The sequence below is a fragment of the Schistocerca gregaria genome, chromosome 1 (assembly GCF_023897955.1).
Source record: "Schistocerca gregaria isolate iqSchGreg1 chromosome 1, iqSchGreg1.2, whole genome shotgun sequence".
Classification (NCBI taxonomy): Eukaryota; Metazoa; Arthropoda; class Insecta; order Orthoptera; family Acrididae; genus Schistocerca; species Schistocerca gregaria.
The window spans coordinates 910,567,114-910,589,224 of NC_064920.1; the positions used below are offsets into that span (position 1 = coordinate 910,567,114).

A 22,111-nucleotide genomic window follows, 5' to 3' on the forward strand; every position below is an offset into this window, starting at 1 on the left:
GTCATTGCCTAATGTTTCCTGTGAAAGTCTCAACAATCTCTGGTTCTTTCTTCAGTTTCAATATACAGTTCATACGCAATAAATTTTGGTCAGAGTTCACATCCGTTCCTAGAAATGTCATTCAGTTTAAAATCTGGTTCAAAAATCTCTGTCTCGCCAATATATAATCAATCTGAAACCTTCTAATGTCTCCAGGTTTCTTCCATATATACAAAATATTTTTGTTAATCATAAACAAAGCGTTAGTCATGGTTAAATTATTTTTTGTGTAAAATTCTACCAGTGGGCTTCCTCTTTCATTTCTTTCCCCCAGTCCACATCACATACTATTTTTCCTTCTCTTCCATGTCCTACTATCGATTTCCTGCCTCCCATCACATTTAAATGTTAGGCTCCCTTAACTATTTGAACAATTTATTTTTTTAAAGTGATGATATGTTGGTTGGCTGCTATAGTAAAATGTTGATTTTCTATTAAATATGTCATGCAAAACACTCATAACTTCTGAAATTTCGCAGAAATATGTGCTTATTCATGTAGATATACACTGAGATTTGGGGGCGAATGATTGGGACAGGGAAGCTACTGCTAAAATTGTATGAAGCACAAATGTTGATTACATCTAACACATTAACACTAACTACATTTTTCATGATACTTTGCATATGAAAATACATAATATATCATGACTGACTTACAAGCTTTAATTCAGTCAACACAGAAACCAAATTTAGTTTTTATGTGAAGTTTTTGAACCTATTTTTTCAAAGCAAATAGATTTAGCACATATGATTTTACTTGGACGCAAAGGAAATACCAGAACTCAGCATATAAATGTAAATAAACATGGGAATAGTACTGATCTTGCATGTAGCTGGTTTCATGACAAATTCTACACTAGTGTGCCACAGATGAACACTTTAGTGTCAGTATAGATCACAAAACCAACGTAAAATGTGGAGCACAGCCAAGCACTTCTGCTTGGAGCAGCCAACAATGCAAAGGATAAGTTATCAACAAAGTATTAGAATAGAGACCTAGGTACATATTTTTGATGAATTTGTCCAACTATTCATTTAAAATTAAGCCACATGTCTTGTCTTTCTTGGCTGAATGAAATGATTGTAGCCATTATTACAGAAATAAGGTACCCTCCTTCTTACCCATTTTACTGAAAATACAAACTTGTCTGTTTGTTTTTGTTCAATGGCTGTCATTGTTAGCAAGTGAGATTGTATTATAAGGTCAAGTTGAACACATATATTTCAAAACGACATAACACATATAAGTCACTGAGCAAGTTGACAAAGCAAGACAAGTGAACACGGTAACATTCAAATGAGCACTGAGTCCAAGTCTAGCGGCCACTGACTGGCTGGCTGCTTAGGTGGCATGGCTGCTGCATGGCTGGCAGACGACGCCGCATATAGAGGACGCACGTAATTGTGCGGCGGCACTTTGAATGGTCGGCGAGTCACAACACTTTTCCCCCCTTTGAATTTTTTGCACTGGTCTTGATGGAGGTGGCCTGTAGATTGCTGACGTCCATAGGCATTGTTTGACTGGCTGTAAAGTCTCGAGGAGGCGGCTTCCCGTACGGACGGAAGTGTCCCCGATAATAACGGGTCGAGATGACAGGAGACGTAGAGGTCGAATCTGCTGGGGCCCCATGCACCAATCTGCCCATTGCAGCAAGTCAGATGATATAACAGGAGACATGGGCGATGTGTCAGCAGCCGTAGGAGAAGGAGGTGAGTAGATTGGCTCGGGACAGATGAAGGTCATCCGGTTCCTGAATTGGCACATCTCCATTCTTGTACTGGCACCGAGATGACGGTGAGAGGGCTGCGTTGTGAATAATGAGAGATGCCAAGATCCCAAGCATCAGGTAGAGCCGAAGGTGGTGTAGCGGCATTCGGAACAGGCGTTGCCGGTACACGAGGCCGAAGCTGGTCCGAATGACGCACTGCAATACCCGTGTCCATCTGGATTTCATACAGGTGTTGGCCACGGTGTTGTAAGATGCGGCCCGGACTCCATTTTGGCCACCTGCCATATCCCCGTACCCATACAAGGTCGTCGGCGGTGAACCGGCCAAGCAAAGGCACCCACGCCCGTGAGGTGGAAGGCCACATTGGAGAAATGCATCATCAGCAGCAGAAGAAGTTAGGAGTTTCCGCATCTGAGCCTTAAATGTGCGGACCAGTCGTTCAGCCTCACTATTTGTTTGTGGATGGAACGGAGGGGCCGTGACATACATAACACCGTGATGAGCACAAAAATCTGCAAATTCGGAAGAGGCAAATTGCAGACCATTATCAGTAATAAGAGTAGAGGGAAGGCCTTCCAAAGAAAAAATGCGGGCGGGAGCTCTTGTGGTTGCCGCACTGGTAGACGACGTGCAACAGACAATGAAAGGAAAGTTAGAGTAGGCGTCAGTTACGAGGAGCCAATAAGTATCTAAAAAATGTCCCGCGAAGTCAGCATGAATGCGCTCCCAGGGCGTCTCGTGCGAAGGCCACGGTGACAAAGATGACTTCGGGGTGGCGGCCTGTGAAGCACAAGGCCCACAGGCAGCGACCATGTGTGCTATTTCAGAGTCGATGCCAGGCCAGTACACATGATGGCACACCAGAGATTTTGTGCGAGAGACACCCCTGTGCCCTTGGTGAAGGAGGCCCAAGACCAAAGCACGCAAAGACGCAGGTACCACAACACGCGGCAAAGCATTGTTCGTGGAAAGGAGGATCACGCGGCAAAGCATTGTCGGTGGAAAGGAGGATAACACCATCCCTAGCCATGAGGCGGTAGTGCAAACCGTAGTAGTTACGCAACAGATCAGAAGTCTTAGTGGACGGACAATCTGGCCAACCCTTCTGAACACAGCGTAAATCCCGGGAGAGGGTAGGATCAGAACCCGTAGCAGCCGCCAGCCAGTCCCCAGTGATGGGGAATCCATCCACAACCCGCTGCTCGGCAACATCCAGGTGGAAACACAAAAGTTTGGCCCTATCGAATGCCAGATCAGGACCCATGGGAAGGCGAGACAGTGCATCAGCTTTTTCATGTTGAGCCGTCGGCCGGAAATGAATCTCATAATTGAAACGAGAAAAGTAAAGAGCCCAACGCTGGAGGTGGTGTGCAGCCTTGTCGGGAAGTGACGTTGATGGATGAAACAAGGAAACAAGTGGTTTGTGATCCATAACAAGATGAAATTTAGGTCCATAAAGAAAAACACCAAACTTATGAAGAGCATAAATAATGGCCAAAGCTTCTTTTTCAATTTGAGTATACTTTTGTTGGGCATCCGTGAGCGTTTTGGAGGCATAAGCAATTGTTGTTCAGAGCCGTCAAAAAACGGTGCGCAAGGACTGTACCGACCCTGTATTGAGAGGCGTCCATGGCAAGAACAAGATGTTGGCCAGGTCGATAAGTAGCCAGGCACGGGGCCTGTTTCAGCATAGTCTTCAATTTCTGGAACGCCACATTGCATGACACGGAACAGTGAAAAGGCACGTTTTTATGCAACAGGCGATGCATCGGCTGAGCCACCGAAGCAGCAGACAGTAAAAACTTGTGATAGTATGCTATTTTCCCCAAGAAGGCCTGCAGTTCCTTAACAGATGTAGGGCGAGGAAGAGCATCGTTCACAGCGACAGTTTGCTGAAGCAGACAAATACCATCCTGAGAGAGTTGAAAGCCCAAGTATGTGATAGAGGCCTGAAAAAATTGTGATTTCTGAAGGTTACACTTAAGACCAGCAGTCTGTAAGACATGAGAAAGTGTGCGGAGGTTCTGAAGATGTTCTTCAATGGTGGAGCAAGTGACAACAATGTCGTCCATGTAATTTATACACCTAGGGACTGGGAGCAATAATTGTTCGAAGCATCACTGAAAGAGAGCAGGGGCGCTGGCAACTCCAAATGGCAATCGTTGGTATTGATAGAGGTCGAAAGGCGTGTTAAGGACCAGAAACTGGCATAGAACAGCGTCGAAAGGAAGTTGATGATAAGCTTCTGACAGGTCAATTTTAGAAAAATACTGGCCTCCCACAAGTTTAGTGAACAATTCTTCAGGTCAGGGCATAGGGTAAGTGCTGATAAGGCATTGTGCATTTACAGTGGCTTTAAAATCGCCACAGAGACGAGTATCACCATTGGGCTTAGTAACGACAACGACAGGAGAGGACCACTCTCTGGGAGTGACAGGAAGCAAGACCCCTGAAGTAGTGACGATCCAGCTCCCATTTTACCCAATCACGAAGGGCCATAGGAATGGGCTGAGCCCGAAAAAACTTGGATTGAGTGTGATATGAGCTTCAAAGTCGTTTGCACAGCCTAACCAAGGAGAAAAAAGGGACGAAAATGTCATTGTCAAGGAATCCAGTTGAGCATAAGGAATAGCATCAGAGATGATATAGACAGAGTCATCTATGGAGAACCCAAAAACGCGAAAGGCATCGAAAACAAAAAGATTCTCTGTGTTACTCTGGTCGACCACAAATATGGGAACAGTACAAACAACGGATTTGTAAGATACCTCAGCATTAAATTGTCCCAAGAGAGAAATCTGTTTATTGTACGTCCTCAATTGCCGAGTGACAGGTGATAGGAGTGGAGAACCCAAATGAAGATACGTCTGAGAATTAATTATAGTGGCAGCAGAACCAGTATCCACCTGCATGCGAACATCCCGACCAGGGATTTGGACAGTAGGGAATAACTTCCCTGAAAGAGAAGAAGTGTAATTGATAGACAACACAGAAGCAGAATCAGCATCACAGTCGTGAACATCATGTATGCGGTCGGATTTGCAACGGGCAGACACATGACCCTTCTTTTTGCAATGGTGACACATGGCCCAACGTTGGGGACAATCCTCCCGTGAATGTTTCGTAAAACACTGCGGACATGAAGGAAGTTGCCAGGGGTTTTGCTGCAGTTTCCTAAAGGGTTGTTTACGGTTAGGCCGAGGCTGTGCTTGGGAGCATACTGCAGCCACGTCGGCCGGCAGGGATACACTGCACACTTCGTCAACAGTGCACAAAGGTTGAGAAATTTCAAAAGACTGCATGATGAATAGAACTTCGTCCAGAGTCGGATTTGCCAACTGAAGGGCACATTGCTGAACTTCTTTGTCAGGCGCTGACCGGATAATAGCATCCCATACCATGGAATCGGCATAGGATTTCTTGTGAACGTCAGTAACAAATTGACACTTTCAACTGAGGCCATGAAGTTCAGCAGCCCAAGTGTGATAGGATTGATGCAGTTGTTCTTGACAACGATAAAAGGCAACACGAGAGGCTACCACATGCGCTTGCTTTTGAAAATAGACAGACAGAAGTGAGCACATTTCAGCAAAGGACAAAGATGCAGGATCTTTCAAAGGAGCCAATTGCGACAACAAATGATACATTTGAGGTGAAATCTATGAAAGTAACAGAGACTTACATGTTTGTTCGTCCGTGACATGAAATGCCAAGAAGTGCTGTCGAAGATGTTTTTCATAATCAGACCAGTCTTCCACCGTCTCATCGTAAGGAGATAAAGGAGGTAAAGACAACGATGAGAAACACTCCGCATTTGATGCTGCGATGAAATCGCAAATCGCCAATGTTAGAAGTGTTTGCTGTTCAATGAGACCTTGCAATAGTTGCTCGACAGTAGCCATGGAAACCTGTGGGTCAACAACGAAAAGGAAAAAATCCCATCCTCGTCGCCAATTGTTATAACATCATGTTGGACATATATATTTCAAAATGACACAACACATATAAGTCACTGAGCAAGTTGACAAAGCAAGACAAGTGAACATGGTAACATTCGAATGAGCACTGAGTCCAAGTCTAGCGACCACTGGCTGACTGGCTGCTTAGGTGGGCTGCTGCATGACTGGCAGACAGCGCCACATGTAGAGGACGCGCATAATTGCGGAGAGGCACTTTGAATGATCAGCGAGTCACAGCAGAAGGCTTAGTAGTTAGCACATTGTACTCACATTTGAAAGGAACAAGGTTCATATGCCTGTCAGAACATATAGATTTTTGTTGTTTCCGTGAACTGATTTGGAATGGTTTTCGCAAAACTGATACAGCCAAAAATCCTTCCCCTGTGAGATACCTACAGTTTTAAAAATAAAAAAAAAGCTATTGATTGTTTTTATATGTTGATGGATGACCTATTTATCATAACAGAATGAAGTAATGACTCAGTGATGCTGAAATCCAATCATTACACCACCTTGCTGATCTGGTATACATTTTGCTGGAACCATCTGGAGCCATTATTGCTTGTCTGGACAGAACTGCATATTACAAAAACAAAATTAGTAAAAAGTCCTGGATAACTTTGACAGAATCAGCTAAAGTGGTGTAATGCAACCGTAAGTTGCATAATGGTGAATATCTAGTAAAACCCTAGGTTCTCATAGACTTACCGTAATTTCAGGTTCAGTGTTTCCACATTACTCAAAGTGTAATACCTAAAGCACAGTAAGTAGATTGAACATTTAACTGAGCACTATGGATGAGGTTGAGCATTTCAAACTTCTCTGAAATTTACTGGTACAAATCAAATGACCGTACAACATAGATGACACGTATCATTTTTCAGATTGTATGTTCACTTACTGGTATGGTGGTATACTCGAAATCCTTAATGAATTCCTTATGCGTACACACTGAGTGAACATTGATTTAGTTAATTTATGTATGTGATGGTAAATATAGTGTTGCACTGTGTACAGTAGACACTGAAAAAAGCCTTAGTGCTGTAAACATTTCTTACACTAAAACACAATTATTTTTAGCTGTAAATAATATTACATAAAACTGTGTTATTGAGTATATTAGACCAATATAGCATCAAAGGATGTTACAGCTTTATTTTCCTAGATACTCCTTCACATAATAATAGCACTGCTGAATCAAATAATCTTTTACAGCTTCCTATCCCTTGCTGCGATTTACCAAAAATATGAATTCTGTTTCATCTTTGAGTCAAATTGTAGTGCAGGCACATTTTTTTCATTCAGTTTGATGCAGAATATCTGTTTTGGCCTTCTGAAATTAAAACTATCAAGCACCTATTGGCAGAACTCCAAATGCTGAATGTTATGCTATCGATATATTAAACAAAACTATAAATCTCATGACATGATAAATCTCTGGCTCATATATACAGTAAATGTGCTACGACAGTTATTTATAAAGTTAAACACATCAGCCTAAAGAGCCTGTAAGTAAACTGCTGGAGAAGGTAAAGCAAATGTATAGGAAGATATGTTAAAGCTACATCATTGTATTATTCCTCTACACAATCTCCATTCAGATATAAGCATTTATCTAATCTGTTAGCAAACCGACAAATTCTGTATGCTAAAAATTCTGCCACTTAAGATTGCAGCCAGCCAAAAGTTGTATCATGAAGTCCTTTGTCAAAGAATTGGGAGACAAACCAGTTTTTTGTGTTGCATGAAGAGGTGGAAATCACTTGGAGCCAACTCTGGGCTGTAGAGCTGAGGCTCAAAAATGTCTCCCTAAACTGAGCCAGTAATTCTTGTGTTTGCCAGCAGAATGGGACCAAGCATTGTTCTGCAAAAACAGAATACCAGTAGTCAAGAGATTGTATCGTTCATTGTAAATGACTCTTCTTATTTTTCATAACAGTTCAAAGTAAGCTTTAGAGTTGATAGGCCTTCCACATGTAATAAAACCAATGAACACAATTACTTCAGTGTCCCAGTCCGGCTGACAGAGTTTGGTACACTATTTTTTTTTTTATTTGTTGGGTAAGGCAGTATGTCCCCACACCATTGTCTACTGATTTATTACCAAGTTAGTGAAGGACAGCGATGTCTTATGTCCAGTTACGATTCCATTCAGTAGTCCTTTACACATTGTAAAGAAATTCCAGAGCAGCACTCATCCATTGAGTTTCGTGGCTTTGAGATAGGAGTTTTGAAACCCACCAAGCATGGAACTTGTGGTACATTAATTGTGTGAGTGTGGTCTCACTCAAAATGCTTAGAGAAGTCTGTGGAAAGGTGTCCTACAATAGAGAAAAACAACAATTTTCATGATTTTTTTCTTTATTTTTCAATACCAGTGTAATACCGATCATAGATGGATGGTCGCTTATGTCATAACACGAATATTTATTCTTCCACTGTTAAGAAAATAGTGCCATTGACACACAAAACTTTCAGTTATCAAATTTGATCTTTGTATAGTACAATAGTACAGATTTCACCACTGTTAAGAAAATAGTGCCATTGACACACAAAACTTTCAGTTATCAAATTTGATCTATGTATAGTACAATAGTACAGATTTCACCACACACACACACACACACACACACACACACACACACACACCAAGGGAGACATGGAGACCCATAGTGTTCAGTTTTCGGTCCACTCTTTTCCCTCATGTATGAGAATGATTTTTCACTTAATATTCTTTAAACAGAATTGTTACTTTCTGCAGACAATGCTAGTGTTGTAATACATCCAGTTAGAGAGAAACCAACAGAAGCAATTGTTATTGATGATTTTTGAGAAAACACCATATTCAGTTCTGTACAACAGTTGATGCAGCATACAAACAAGAGTCAATAAACAGGGTAGACTGACACATCTTTAGAGTCATTGCAGTCTTTTAAAGGGCTTTTGAACATGTTTCCCGAAAACTATCTTTAGCAGCTAGTTTGTCAACCCACACTCAATAGAAATATTTTACACTTTGTAGCAACAAACATACGTTCAGATCTTGTAACGACAAATGGGCTTAACTTTATCAACAGTATCAGTATAGAGAGAGGGGTTAGTGATCATGATGTCATCTTAGCAATGATGGTTAGTATAGTTAACAAATTAATCAAGAAGACTAGAAGAGTATTTTTGCTAGAAAAAGCAGGTAAGCAGTTGCTAGGAAGCAGTTGCTATCATCTCTCATGGGCAGTGAATTGAAAATATTTATGACGGAATTAAAGTAATAATGGGCAAAGTTTAAACAATTGTCACTGATGCTCTGGAGAAGAATGTGCTGAGAAACTGGATTAAGGATAGGAAAGACTCACCATGCTTAAATAACAAAATTCAGAAAATGCTGTTGCTCTCTCACTTCAAAAGAGAATGTGCAAATGATGACAGATTAGTAGAGATTTGTGTGTCTTTAAAAAGATCAATGTGCAAAGCATACAACTACCACATTCATACCTTAGCAAATGATGTGGCTGAGAAGCCGAGAAAATTCTGATCCTACATAAAATGACAAAGTGGTCAAAGGCTTCTATCCAGTCACTCATTGATCAGTCTGGTGTGGCAATAGAAGTAGGCAAAATGAAAATCAAAGTTTTAAATTTCATTTTAAGAAATCCTCCTCACAGGTGGATCATACAAACATGCCTGCGGACAAACTCCCATATAGAGGTCATAGTAGTAGACATCCCTGGCACAGAGAATCAACTGAAACAGTTGAAGACAAATTTGTCACCAGGTGCAGATGGGATCCCAATTTGGTTTTCCAAAGAGTACTTTATGGCATTGGCCCCTTATGTTGCTTGCATTTATCTCAAACCTTGCCCAGCACAAAGCCCCAAGTGACTGGAAAAAAGTATAGATGACACCTATATATAAAAAGGGTAAAAGAACTGACCTGAAAATTTGCAGTTTTATAATCCTTAACATGTTTTTCTGTTGAATTCTTGGACATATCATTAGTTCATATGTAATAACTTCTCTTGAGACAAAAAAATCAGCACAGTTTTAGAAAGCATCGCTTGTGTGAAACACAGCTTGTGTTTTACTCACATGATAGTCTGTGAACTAGGCAGGTTCCATATTCCTAGATTTACGAAAAGTGCTTGACATGGTGTCCCAATGCAAACTCTTAATGAAGGTATGCTCATACAGAATAGGTTCCAAGAAATGCAAGCGGCTTGAAGACTTAAGTAATAGGACCCAGTATGTTTTCCTCAATAGTGAGGCGAGTGTTCACATGAGACAAAGGTATTGTCAGAAGTGCCCAGGGAAGTGTTACCACTGTTATTCTCTATATACATAAATGATCAGCAGTCTGCAGCTGTTTGCTGATGGTGCTGTGGCATAAAGGAAGGTGTCATTGTTGAGTGACTGTAGCAGGATGCAAGATGACTTATACAAAATTTCTAATTGGTGTGATGAATAGAAAAATGTAAATTAATGCAGATGAGTAGGAAAACTAGTCCCTTAATGTTTGAATAAAGCATCAGTGGTGTGTTACTGGACAGAGTCAGGCCAATTAAATATCTTGGCATAATACTGCAAAGCGGTTCAAAATGATACTAATATGTAAGGATGGTAGTAGGAAGGTGAATAGTCGACTTTGGTTTATTGCGAGAATTTTAGGAAAGTGTGGTTCATCTGTAGTGGGGACCACATGTAGAACACTAGTGCAACCCATTCATGAGTACTGCTTGAGTATTTTGGATCCCCACCAGGTCAGATTAAAGGAAGACATTGAAACAATTCAGTGGCAGGCTGCTAGATTTGTTACCAGTGGGTTTGATCAACACTCAAGTATTACAGACATGCTTCAAGAACTCAGATGGGAATTCCTGGAAGGGATTCTTTTTGAGGAACGCTGTTGATAAAATTTAAAGAAGTGGCATTTGAAGCCGACTGTAGAACAATCCTACTGCCATCAACATCCATTTGGAATGAGAACCACGGACATAAGATAAAAGAAATTAGGGTTCCTGCAGAGGCATATATAGACAGTCATTTTTCCCTTGCTCTCTTTACAAGTGGTATGGGAAGGGAAATGACTAGTAGTGGTACAATTTACACTCTGCCGTGCACTGTACATTGATTTGCCGAGTATATGTACAGATGTTGTTGTAGATGTGCCTGTAGAGTGCTGCAAATTTTTTGGTGTACACATTGATGAAAACTTGAAGGAGAATGTTACAACCTGTTCAAACTATTCAGATGAATTACTCTTGATCTTCACGTAACCCTCTTAGTAAACAATCAAATCAATATCCTAACATATTTTGCATATTTCCAGTCAATAATGTCTTGCAGCATTGTTTTCTGTGGTAACTTATCACTAAGAGAGAAAGTACTGATTGTACAAAAGCCACAAATAAGAATAATATGTTAAGTTCATACACATTTATCTTGGGGGCCCATCTTCAAAGAGTTAGTCATTTTGACTCTACATTCATGATTTTCACAAATGAAATTCTTCACGTATATTCCATTACAATTTGAAAAGAATACTGATGTCCATACCTACATCACTAGAAAGAAATGACCTTTATTACCAATTATTAATGCTGTCATTGGGTCAAAAAGGAGTTCACTATGCATCAACAAAAATTTTTGAGCGTTTGTCCAGTAATATAAAATGTCTGACAGGTGTAAGATTGAATTTTAAATCTGATCACAAACTACTACATATAAGAGTTTTCATTTAAAAACTAGTAGCTTGTAAAAAAATAGAACTGAAAAGTAACATGTTCATTAATCTCGAAACTAATCATGTATACATTTTCTGTAAACATTCTGTAAAGTCATTCAAATGATTTGTGAAATACGTAACTAAGTAATTAACTTCCAGCTTTGAGATTTTTTGCTGCTATAAACCGTATAGCTGAAATGATTTATTTGGCATGGTTTTCAGTCACAATACTAATTTTGAATGGCTACTGCAGGTGAATGGAAAACAATGTGATTTCCTGCTATTACAGCTTGAACCTCTCTGATCATCCAAGTAATACTGTATAGTAACCTATTTTATCCGTCTTCCCCTCCCGCCCCTGCCACTTTCTGGACAGCTCTTGTAATAAGGACAGCAGTTGTCATCTTCTTACATTACATGATTCTGTGAATAGGAAATAAATTTTCTCTAATAGCTGCTTTATATCACAACCATACAGGATCTCCGCTCCAAGAATTCATTTCATTTCTGAATTATTGTGCAAGCGCTTCTGTGATTTTTTAATTCTATTCAAATTCTTGTTTTTCCTTGAGCATATTAACCATCTTGCACAATAATTTGGAAAAGAACTTGCACATTTTCATATGATCATTATGATGTGTGTTTTGTTATATTATTTGAAATATTTTAGTACATATTATTGTAAATTTGTTGCAGCACACACACAGTCAAGGAGAACCAGCTCTGCAAACTAATAGTAGAGCAAGTTCAGGGGGGAAACAACAACTCAATCAGGAAGGGAAAAGATATCCTGTACATTCTGAAAGTGCCTCAAGCCCACACGAGTCATACATTACAAGACATGTCAGTGAGAAATACAACAAAGATATAGGAAGTGATCTAAGGGTAAGTAGATTTTATTCTGCAAAACCTAAAGTAGAAAAGAAGGCATATAACCTGAAAATACTGTGGTGAATAGTTTGTTACTGACACTGGGAAGCTATTTTATATAGTGTACATAGTGTTTTGTATGTGCATCAAGTGTTGCAACAGTGATTGGTTTATTATCCTGTCTAACTTGTGGAGCCAATTTACATTAATTATATTTATTAGTGCATATAATGCACAGAAGTGTCAGAAGTGTGGCTAATCATAATTATAGTATTACTTGAATCACCCACATGAATTATACATACTACACCTAAACGACATAGTGGGTGGTTAACCTTCACAACATTACCCACTCCCTTGCTCTGAATTAATTAGACCAAAAAATGATTTAACTTTGAATTAAAAACATATTGTCTGCTTAATATCTGTCATAACATCCATCAACAAACTGTTGGTCCTCTTTTGAAACTGTGACCAAGTGCAGAGTTGTCCACCCAGTAGTAAAACGTATTCCTGAGCACTACATTCTTGACTTGAGTAGCTGCTTCACAGTCCATGCCATATGATTCCTGATTCTGCCCCCTCCCCCCTTTACCTCCATACCATCTTTCTCAAATTATGACTATATTTGCTAGCCCCTACCCTCACCCAACTACATCCCTGTCCATATGCCATCCACTTCACTCATTCTACACTCACATTTTCTCTCCAAACTCTTCTTTCTCTGCTCTATATCATCCTCCCAGCCCACTCCTCTGCTTCTTTGTGTACTTTCATGGAACTCCCCATGCCTGTTCTGGGGGAACTCACCAGTGTCACATTTCTGTCCCTTTCCTGTTCTGCTATTCCCTCCTTCACTCCCCCTCTCTCTCCCTCTCCCTCCCCCTCTCTCTCTCTCTCTCTCTCTCTCTCTCTCTCTCTCTCTCTCTCTCTCTCTCTCTCTCTCTCACACACACACACACACACACACACACACACACACACATCTGTTTGTGTGTGTGATGTGGCACACCAGATTGTTGGGATGGGTGATTTGGGGGAGGGGAGAGGGGGGGGGGGGGGATCCAGATGGCAACAGGAGTTGTGGAGCAGCCATTGACATTGGGTGTATTGTGCTTATCAGTGTGTTATGCCTCTGACTGCATAAATCTACTCTTGGAAAGTGTTTGGTGGTGGCCATACATTCAGGTGGACAGCTGGTTGGTGATCATGCCTACATAAAATTGTTGCATGGATTGCACCAGTGCTGGTGTATGTCATGACTGTTTTGAGAGTTGCTCCTGCCTCTAATGGAATAGAATCAGCCTGTCCTCAGTTTTCACTAGCCCCTGCCTCACACACTTATCCATTCTTGTCCCATTACCCTTACTCTACTCACACTCTCTGTTCCACAGTCTATTTTTCACTTGTGTCTGTCCTTCTCAATCCACTGCTCCAAGTCATCTTGCACTACCCACAGAGCTTCCTGTTTGTGCTCAGAATGTGCTCCCTGGTGCAAAATTCCTGTTCTGTGCATCTGCTACCTCTTCCTCCTGGCTGTCAGTTATCTTTCATGAAGCATCCCTCTCATTCTCTGTCTGCATGCTCTCTTCACCCTCCTCTACACTTTGCAGCCTCGCACCCCAGCTGACCTGCTGCCTGGCACAATATAGTCAGCCCTGACAGTGTAGCCATATGGATGTGTGTGTATGTGTATGCTTGTATGTATTTGTATGCTGTATATATCTGAAGAGAAATTCATCTGAAATCTAGCAGATTTTTTTCAGTTTTGTTTATGTGCCTACCGCAACTCAGCACCTCCACTGTGAGTTATATATATTGTGCCATAGCCTCTCCATACTGTGTGTGTATTCTGCATTACTTGATCCTACAGATTAGCCTTTAGTGGCATGGTGTAAAATGAAGCATTACCCAAGATTTCCTTAGACCGTACGTCTTTCTTCCATAAATTTCTTATATTAGTAAGTTATTATTTGAAAAAAAAAACCAACTTTGAAACTGGTTTACATGATTCTTGCCTCAACACATTCTTGTTATTTCATATTCTTATAATATGACTTTGAGCAGAGCACTCAAGCTGAGACTATTTCTCTTAAATTTTTATTATCATTAGCTAGGTATACATGAGTGCCATCCATTTTCCATGTGAACAGTTGGTTATTATTATGCAGTCTACATAATTTTAATGTGATCTTAATTATGTACTAAATTATGTAGAACAGTTACTTTTTATGATTTTTATGTGTTATTTTCTCAGATAATGCTTTCATCATAAGATGTAGTTTTTCCATTTTGTTGTAAATATTTATTCCCGTTAGATTTATCTTTAAAAATAACATTTAGTTTTAAAGGATTTGTATTTATTTTTCGTTGCTGTTGTATTCATCTGCATCAATTATTCTTTAATTGATTCTCTATTAGTTACACTAAACGACACTCATCACACTTTTGTCCTGCTTCAACATCAAATAATACCAGACTCGCCTAACTGAAATTTAGCTCTTGCCATTCGTAGAATCAAGAGTGGAAATATGAATAAGCTTCGTGGAGATGCACAGTTACTTACTGTAGTCCAGAAAGGTCTCTCTCTCTCTCTCTCTCTCTCTCTCTCTCTCTCTCTCTCTCTCTCTCTCTCTCTCTCTCTCTCATAGCTGTATTAGTTACCAAGATAGTGGTATAAACTTTGCTTTTCCAAATGGAAGTATAGTAATTTGTACTGCTAGTATAATAGAACTAAAAGAGACAAGTTCAAAGGCATTTCACACTTCAAAACCTGGTTCAGAAAAATTATAATATTTAGACATGAAAGCAACTGGTATCTTATCGGGAAGTTTGTGTTACTGTGTGAATCTGTTGTGTCAGACTGATAGTGTTCTCCAACTTGATGCAGCTAAGAGAGTCTACTTACAAAAGTGGAAAGTGGAGAAAAATTTAATTTGAAACTGATAGTAATCACACTTCCACTACATGTACATTTACATCTACATCTATACCCATTCCATTCATGTGTGGAGCATGAGAAATATGATTGATTGAATGCTTCTGTGTGTGTTGTAATTATTCTAATCTTATCTTCATGATCCCTATGTGAGCAATACCCAATGGGGTATTGTAAATTCCTAAGAGTCTTCGTACATGTGATTGGACCAACACATCAACTGGAAGGCAAAGGATGTGGCATCTAAGTGAATATTGAGTCAAGCACCCATCTTGTTGGTACCACTGACATCTATGTCATCCTCCAGTGGAATTGCAGCACTTTTTCCCACCACATGGCTGAGCTATGGCAGCTGTTAAGCTTTACACCTGCTTTCTGCGTTGCCCTCCAGGAAACCTGGTTCCTGGCAGTGTGGACCCCTGCCCTTCAAAACTACAGGGGATATTACAAGAACCATAGTGAATATAATAGTGTGTCAGGTGGAGTTACGCGTTTATATCCTGAACTCCGTATGTAGTGAACCTGTGCCCCTTCAAACTCCTGTGGCTGTCAGGATACGGACAACACAGGAAATAACTGTCTGCAATATATACCTCCCTTCCAGATGGTGCAGTAACCCTGAATGTATTGGCTGCACTCATTGATGAACTCCCTAAACCTTTCCTACTTTTGGGAGATTTTAACGCCCATAACCCCTTGTGGGGTAGCACCATGCTTACTGGCCATGGCAGAGATGCCAAAAATTTACTGTCCCAACTTGACCTCTGCCTCTTAAATTCTGGGGCCGTCACACAATTCAGTATCGGATCCACAGTCAGATGATTAAACAACTCTCATCTGACTACAAGCGATATATCCTCGTCTGTTGCGATGGCATCTTTCCATTGCAGTGGTGGGAGACCACCATCATTCTGATGCTAAAACCCAGTAAAAATTCACTTGATGTGGATAGCTATTGGCCCATCAGCCTCATCAATGTTCTCTGTAAGCTGCTGGAACATATAGTGTGTCAGCGGTTGGGTTGGGTTGGGTCGGGTCCTGGAGTCACATGGCCTACTGGCCCCATGTCAGGACGGCTTCCACCAGGGTCGTTCTATCACTGATAATTTTGTGTTCCTCGAGTCTGCCATCTGAATAGCCTTTTCCACATGCCAACACCTGGTTGTCATCTTCTTTCATGTACATAAAGCATACAACGTGACCTGGCGACATCGTATCCTTGCCACATTGTATGAGTGGGGTCTCTGGGGCCCCGCACTTAATTTTTATCCAGAAGTTCCTGTAACTTCATACTTTTTGCGTCTAAGTTGGTGCCTCCCATAGCCGCCGCTGGCATTCCACAGAGCTCCGTATTGAGTGTATCTCTATTTTTAGTGGTCATTAACAGCCTAGCAGCAGCTGTATGTGGATGACTTCTGGTACTGGTGTTGCTGTGTGCCACCTACAGGGAGCCATTCATAAGGTGCAGTCCTGGGCTCTAGCCCACGGTTTCCAGTTTTTAGCTGCAAAGTCACGTGTCATGCACTTCTGTCGGTGTCATACTGTTCATCCGAAACCTGAACTTTATCTTAATGATGATCGACTCACTATAGTGGAGACATTAATTTTTAGGACTGGTTTTCGATGCCTGATTGACTTGACTACCTCACCTTTGTCAGCTTAAGCGGAAGTGCTGGCAGCATCTCAATACTCTCCGCTGCTTGAGCAACACCAACTGGAGTGCAGATTGCTCTGTGCTGCTGCAGCTCTACAGAGCCCTTGTTCAATCCCACCTTGACTGTGGGAGTCTGGTTTACGGTTTGGCAGTGCCCTCGGCATTGCGTTTACTTGACCCAGTGCACCACTGTGCGTTCGCCTTGTGGTGGGGGCTTTTAGAACGAGTCCGGTGACCAGTGTCCTGGAGGAGACTGGAGTCCCTCCATTGCGGATTCGATATGCTCAACTGCTCGTCAGTTATGCTGCGCACATTCGTAGTTCTCCTGCGCATCCAAATTACTGTCTCCTTTTCCCACCCGCGGCAGTTCATCTCCCGCATTGGCAGTTCAGGTCAGGGTTCACGATTGTGGTTTGCATGCGATCCCTTCTCTCTGAACTGTAGTCCTTCCCTTTACCACCTGTACTTTAGGTCCATTCAGTCACACCTCCATGGTGTACCCCTTGGCCGAAGCTTCGTCTGGACCTTTTGCATAGCCCTAAGGACTTCGGTAACCCTGCTGCTCTCCGCAGTCATTTCCTGTCTATTTTTGATGTGTTCCGAGGCTCTGAAATTGTTTACACTGATGACTCGATGGCTGATGGTAATGTAGGCTTTGCCTATGTCCACAGAGGCCATACTGTACAGCATTTCTTGCCCGCTGGCGGCAGTGTATTCACTGCATAGTGAGGCCATATCTCGTGCACTGCAGTACATCCGTTCTTATTCTGGTGAGTCTTTTCTTATCTGTTCTGTCTTCCTGAGCAGCTTACAAGCTATCAACCAGTGCTACCCTTGGCATCGTTTGGTAGCGTATATCCAGGAGTCCACCTCTGTCCTAGAACTGTCCAGTCGTACAGTGGTATTTGTGTGGACCCCAGGATACGTCAGAATCCCAGGCAACGAAGTTTCTGACAGGCTAGCCAAACAGGCTAAGTGGAAACTGCTCCTGGAGATGGGCATCTCTGAAACTGACCTGCATTCTGTCTTATGCCGCAAGGTTTTTCGGCTTTGGGAGACGGAGTGGCATAACAGTATGCACAGCAAACTGCGTGTCATTAAGGAGACTGTGAATGTGTGGAAGTCTTCCCTGCAGGCTTCTTGCAGGGAATCAGTTGTCCTTTGTTGGCTCTGCATTGGCCATACGTGGCACACACATGGTTACCTCCTCCGACGCGAGGACCCACCTCGGTGTCGCTGTGGCTTCCAAATGACAGTCGTCCACCTCTTGCTAGACTGCCCACTTTTAGCTTCTCTGCGGCAGACATTTAGCTTTCCCAGCACCCTACCTTCGGTGTTGGATGACAATGCCTCAACAGCAGCTTTAGTTTTATGTTTTATTCCTGAGGGTGGGTTTTATCATTTGATCTGAGTTTTAGCGCATGTCCTTTGTCCCTCTGTGTTGTCCACCTTAGGGCTTTTAGGGTGGAGGTTTTAATTGGGTGCAGAGTGACTGGCTTCTCCTTTTTTATTCTCATGGTCAGCGAGCCATGGTAATCTGCCTTCTTGATTTTAGTTTCTTCTCCCTGCTTCTCGTGTCTTTCTGTGGTTTTCTTGTTCTGTTTTGTCCATTGTAGTATTTGTTGTCTGGTTCTTCCTTACTCCTGTTATTGTGCTGTATGTCTTCGTTTTTTTCTTTCCCTTGGGTAATTGTTCTACTGGGATCAAGGAACCTGATGACCTCACAATTTGGTCCCTTTCCTCCCCTTTTAAAACAACCAACCAGCCAAAATTGGTGAGAAAGTGTGCCCTTCATCCTTTACCCATTAAGGTTTTTTCAGTGAAGTAAGGACCAATCATGTTGTCTCCAATAATCTTGCACAAAATGTCCACACTCTGTTGCCCCACTTGCCTCAACCAGAGTAGATTTTCATTGGCCCGATAATGCATATATCTTACATTCAGCCTTCCATGATTTATAAACGTGTCTTCATCGGTAAATAGAATTCTTTGAAGAAAAAGCATATGTTCATGACATTGTATTACAATCAAGTGACAGATTTCCATGAGTCTTTTGCAGGGTGAATGTATACACGATATGGATGGAAACAATGTACACAAAATATGAACAATGTTGGGATGACTTATTACAGCGGCACTTCCAATATTCCTGGAGCTAAAATGTGATTTACAAGCAACAGCTGCCAGAAAGATTATTTCTTTTGCTCTGCCTGTTGTCATATGTGCAGTATTCCAGTACCCTTTCCAAATTTTTGCCCGAAGTTGACCAGAAATTGTCTGCCATCCACGCCTTACATGATTCAAGCACTACCAATTTCATGCTTTGTGAGAAAAAACCAAGCATTGATATAACACCTCCCCCAAATTCTCAATATTCCAGTTGGTGCTGAAACTATGTAGTTGTCTGCTCCGGGAATCACCTATATGCAGTGTGAGGTATAATGCATCTTTGTTGTTGGAGAAAAAAAAAATGTAGATCGTAAATTTAGATTTGAAATCACTGATTTATTACTCAGTAGGTTCATTTCAACTTACAGTCATACACTACTTCGCCATAAATGACACTGTTGCACAACGCAATAATATAAATGCTCATGGCAAACGTGATGTGTGTCCTCCTTCAAATCCAAACATGATCTTCCACTTTGATGTCCCAGTGACAAATGTAGTGGCTGTAGTCAAGAGTCAATGCATTAGCTACAATTTAACCACCTTATAAATGTGACAAAGGGAAGACAATATTTATGATAAAAACTAAACAGATGTTGGTCATTTCATTTTAATAATTCTACTTATATGCGCTGATCATTAATTACAGAGACATAATTTATAGTTTTTGTGTTTGACGGTACAGTGCACACGAATCTAGTACTTGTTTTGAAATGAAGGCAAACTTATGTTTTAAAGTTGCTTTTCTCTGAAAGTGATTATGTAAGTTTTGTAGATTACATGAGTATCGTAAAAACCAAATAGAACTCCAGTGTCAGCAGTTGGGAAAATTAAGTTTGTTTTAGAATTTTGATTTACAGTTCAGTTAAAATGTTTCATATTGTAACAATAACTTAATGCCGCAAATTTGACAAGATTTAAAGCATATTATGAATACTCCATCTTCTAAGCTTTCTGATAAGCTATAAAATTTCAAAAGTTAATTAATTTTTCCAAAATAAGCAAATTATTAAATCAAGTAAATTGTGAAATTACATTTCATTTTGTATTCTGTAACTGTTCAGAATGCTTTTTGTTTTATTATAAAAATTGTGGTCATTAACAAACTAGATTGAGTACCATTCATAGTGAAATTGTTTCACTATATGTTAGTTTTGAATATTTACATGTTGCAAATGTTATTGTGAGTGTGGTTTATTGAAATAAACCTTCATGTGCTTGGCTAATTGTAAGAATATACGCTGAACAATATACTGTTGTACAAGTTTTATATACCAACTACTGAGCACACAAACTGTTAATGAAGAACCTGGTCCACAGCAGCAGGTGTCGTACTACCATATATATGACCAGGTTCAGTCACCTGATACTCCAGCTGTTATACCATTCAATAACAATTTTTTGCACGTTCATGGAACTTGTCATTCTTGTTGGTCACCTTTTTGCATACAGCTCGGTTGTTCTCTTTGTGTTCCTTCTGCATCCTCCTCAAAGAAGTAACATTTCTAGTTTCTCTTGGTGTGTGAAAGACAATTATTGGTTTTCAAACTAATCAGCTCTCAACACACATGAATGACACAGTGGAATGAAAAGAGATTGTACATCATTTAGTGAGGACCTACAACTCATTTGAGGGTGAACAGAACTATGTTATAACAGTGCCAGAAGTACCTGAGGTAGAGCAGATTCATTCTGTATAGCAACAGGCAGGACTGACCAACCCTCAGCTTGGGAACACTGAACAGCATCTCAAATCGGTATTCCAGCTCATGTATTCTTTCTTCAATTTTTGCACATGATGCAAACATCCTCTGTTTTGAGTACATTTTACTTTCAGTCCCAAATCATTGTCATTCATTAATAATTGATTTGAACTCCTGTAAATAGCTCCAAAATAGTGTGTGGGGAAAGATTAAGAGTATTAAAGTAAATGTAAGCCAAAATAGTTTACCATGTAGTTGATGCATATGGCTACAGATATAATTCATCATATGTGTAGGTTGGATTCCTGTGGTCATGGAACCACATGGTTAGCCGCCGATGGAAGTCATCATCTACACCGGCTACAGGGGATGAAGGATTCCAAACTAAGCTTCTGAGAGATTTCCGTGATTTTTGTGCAAATGGCAACAACAGGCTGCAGAATTACTGGAACTCATGTTGGCTTCTTAAGAAGTGAATGTTTCTTGTTTTTTGTTTGTTTTTGGTTCCTATTTTAAAAGTTTTGTATAAAAGTAATGTTTTGTGTATTTGATTATCTATGTTTGTACAAAGTGTCTAATGGTAAAATATATTTTTCTACAAAAAGCGTATATTTGTTTTCATGTTTTAATTAATCCCAACAAACTTTCATGGCTTCCTCTTTACACATTCTACCTTTCCATTTCACATTTTTCTGCATCTGAAAAGTAGTCTTACTTTACCTTAAGTTTGCTGCCTAAACTGTTGCTTTTCTCCTAAGAAATTCATAATAATTCAAATAGCTATTGAGAAGTATAAACTGTACTGTGACTATGAAGTGCCATTTACTAAAGATACTTCATTATTTTCATTTGTTGAATCATGCTTTTGACATCCCATGTTAATGTGAAAAGACATTTCCAAAAGAAATCACATCAATAGGAATATCTCACAGAAGCTATTTGATAATAACAGGTATCTGAAAATCCATCCATACTTTTAAGTACTTCAGTTCCATGAAAGAGTCATGAGACATAGTTCATAATTTTTTAGCACTAGTACAGGTTTGTAAGAGGGTACTGATTTCTCCAAGAATGACATTTAATGACAAAGTAATGTGCAATGCACGGAACAAGAGCAAAACAGTTTGAGATGTCACTAACAATGAATAAGAAAATTATGAAATGAAATCAATCATCAAATGAGACTAATTTTTTAATTGCCAGTCATGAGAGGGCAAGCACGCTGCCATACATTAATTTCATGCCTAGACTACTTACCTAGGAATCTGGTTGTGCGCTGTTGCATTGTGACCAGTGAAAGTTTTTGAATCATAAATGTCCAGACAAAG

The 22,111-nt window shown here is 40.4% G+C and overlaps 1 protein-coding gene across 10 annotated transcripts in view; it reads left to right on the forward strand.

Annotated features, from left to right (window-relative positions):
• Nucleotides 1-21,392, forward strand: part of LOC126275021 (GATOR complex protein Iml1) — a 520,849-nt gene extending 499,457 nt beyond the window's left edge. For all 10 annotated transcript variants that reach the window (XM_049977169.1, XM_049977163.1, XM_049977164.1 and 7 more), the window contains 2 exons: nucleotides 12,146-12,334; nucleotides 21,080-21,392. In XM_049977169.1, coding sequence (XP_049833126.1) covers nucleotides 12,146-12,334; nucleotides 21,080-21,259 — 369 coding nt within the window. In that variant the 3' untranslated portion in view covers nucleotides 21,260-21,392. The remainder of the gene's footprint in view (nucleotides 1-12,145; nucleotides 12,335-21,079) is intronic.
• The last annotated feature ends 719 nt before the right edge of the window (nucleotides 21,393-22,111 follow it).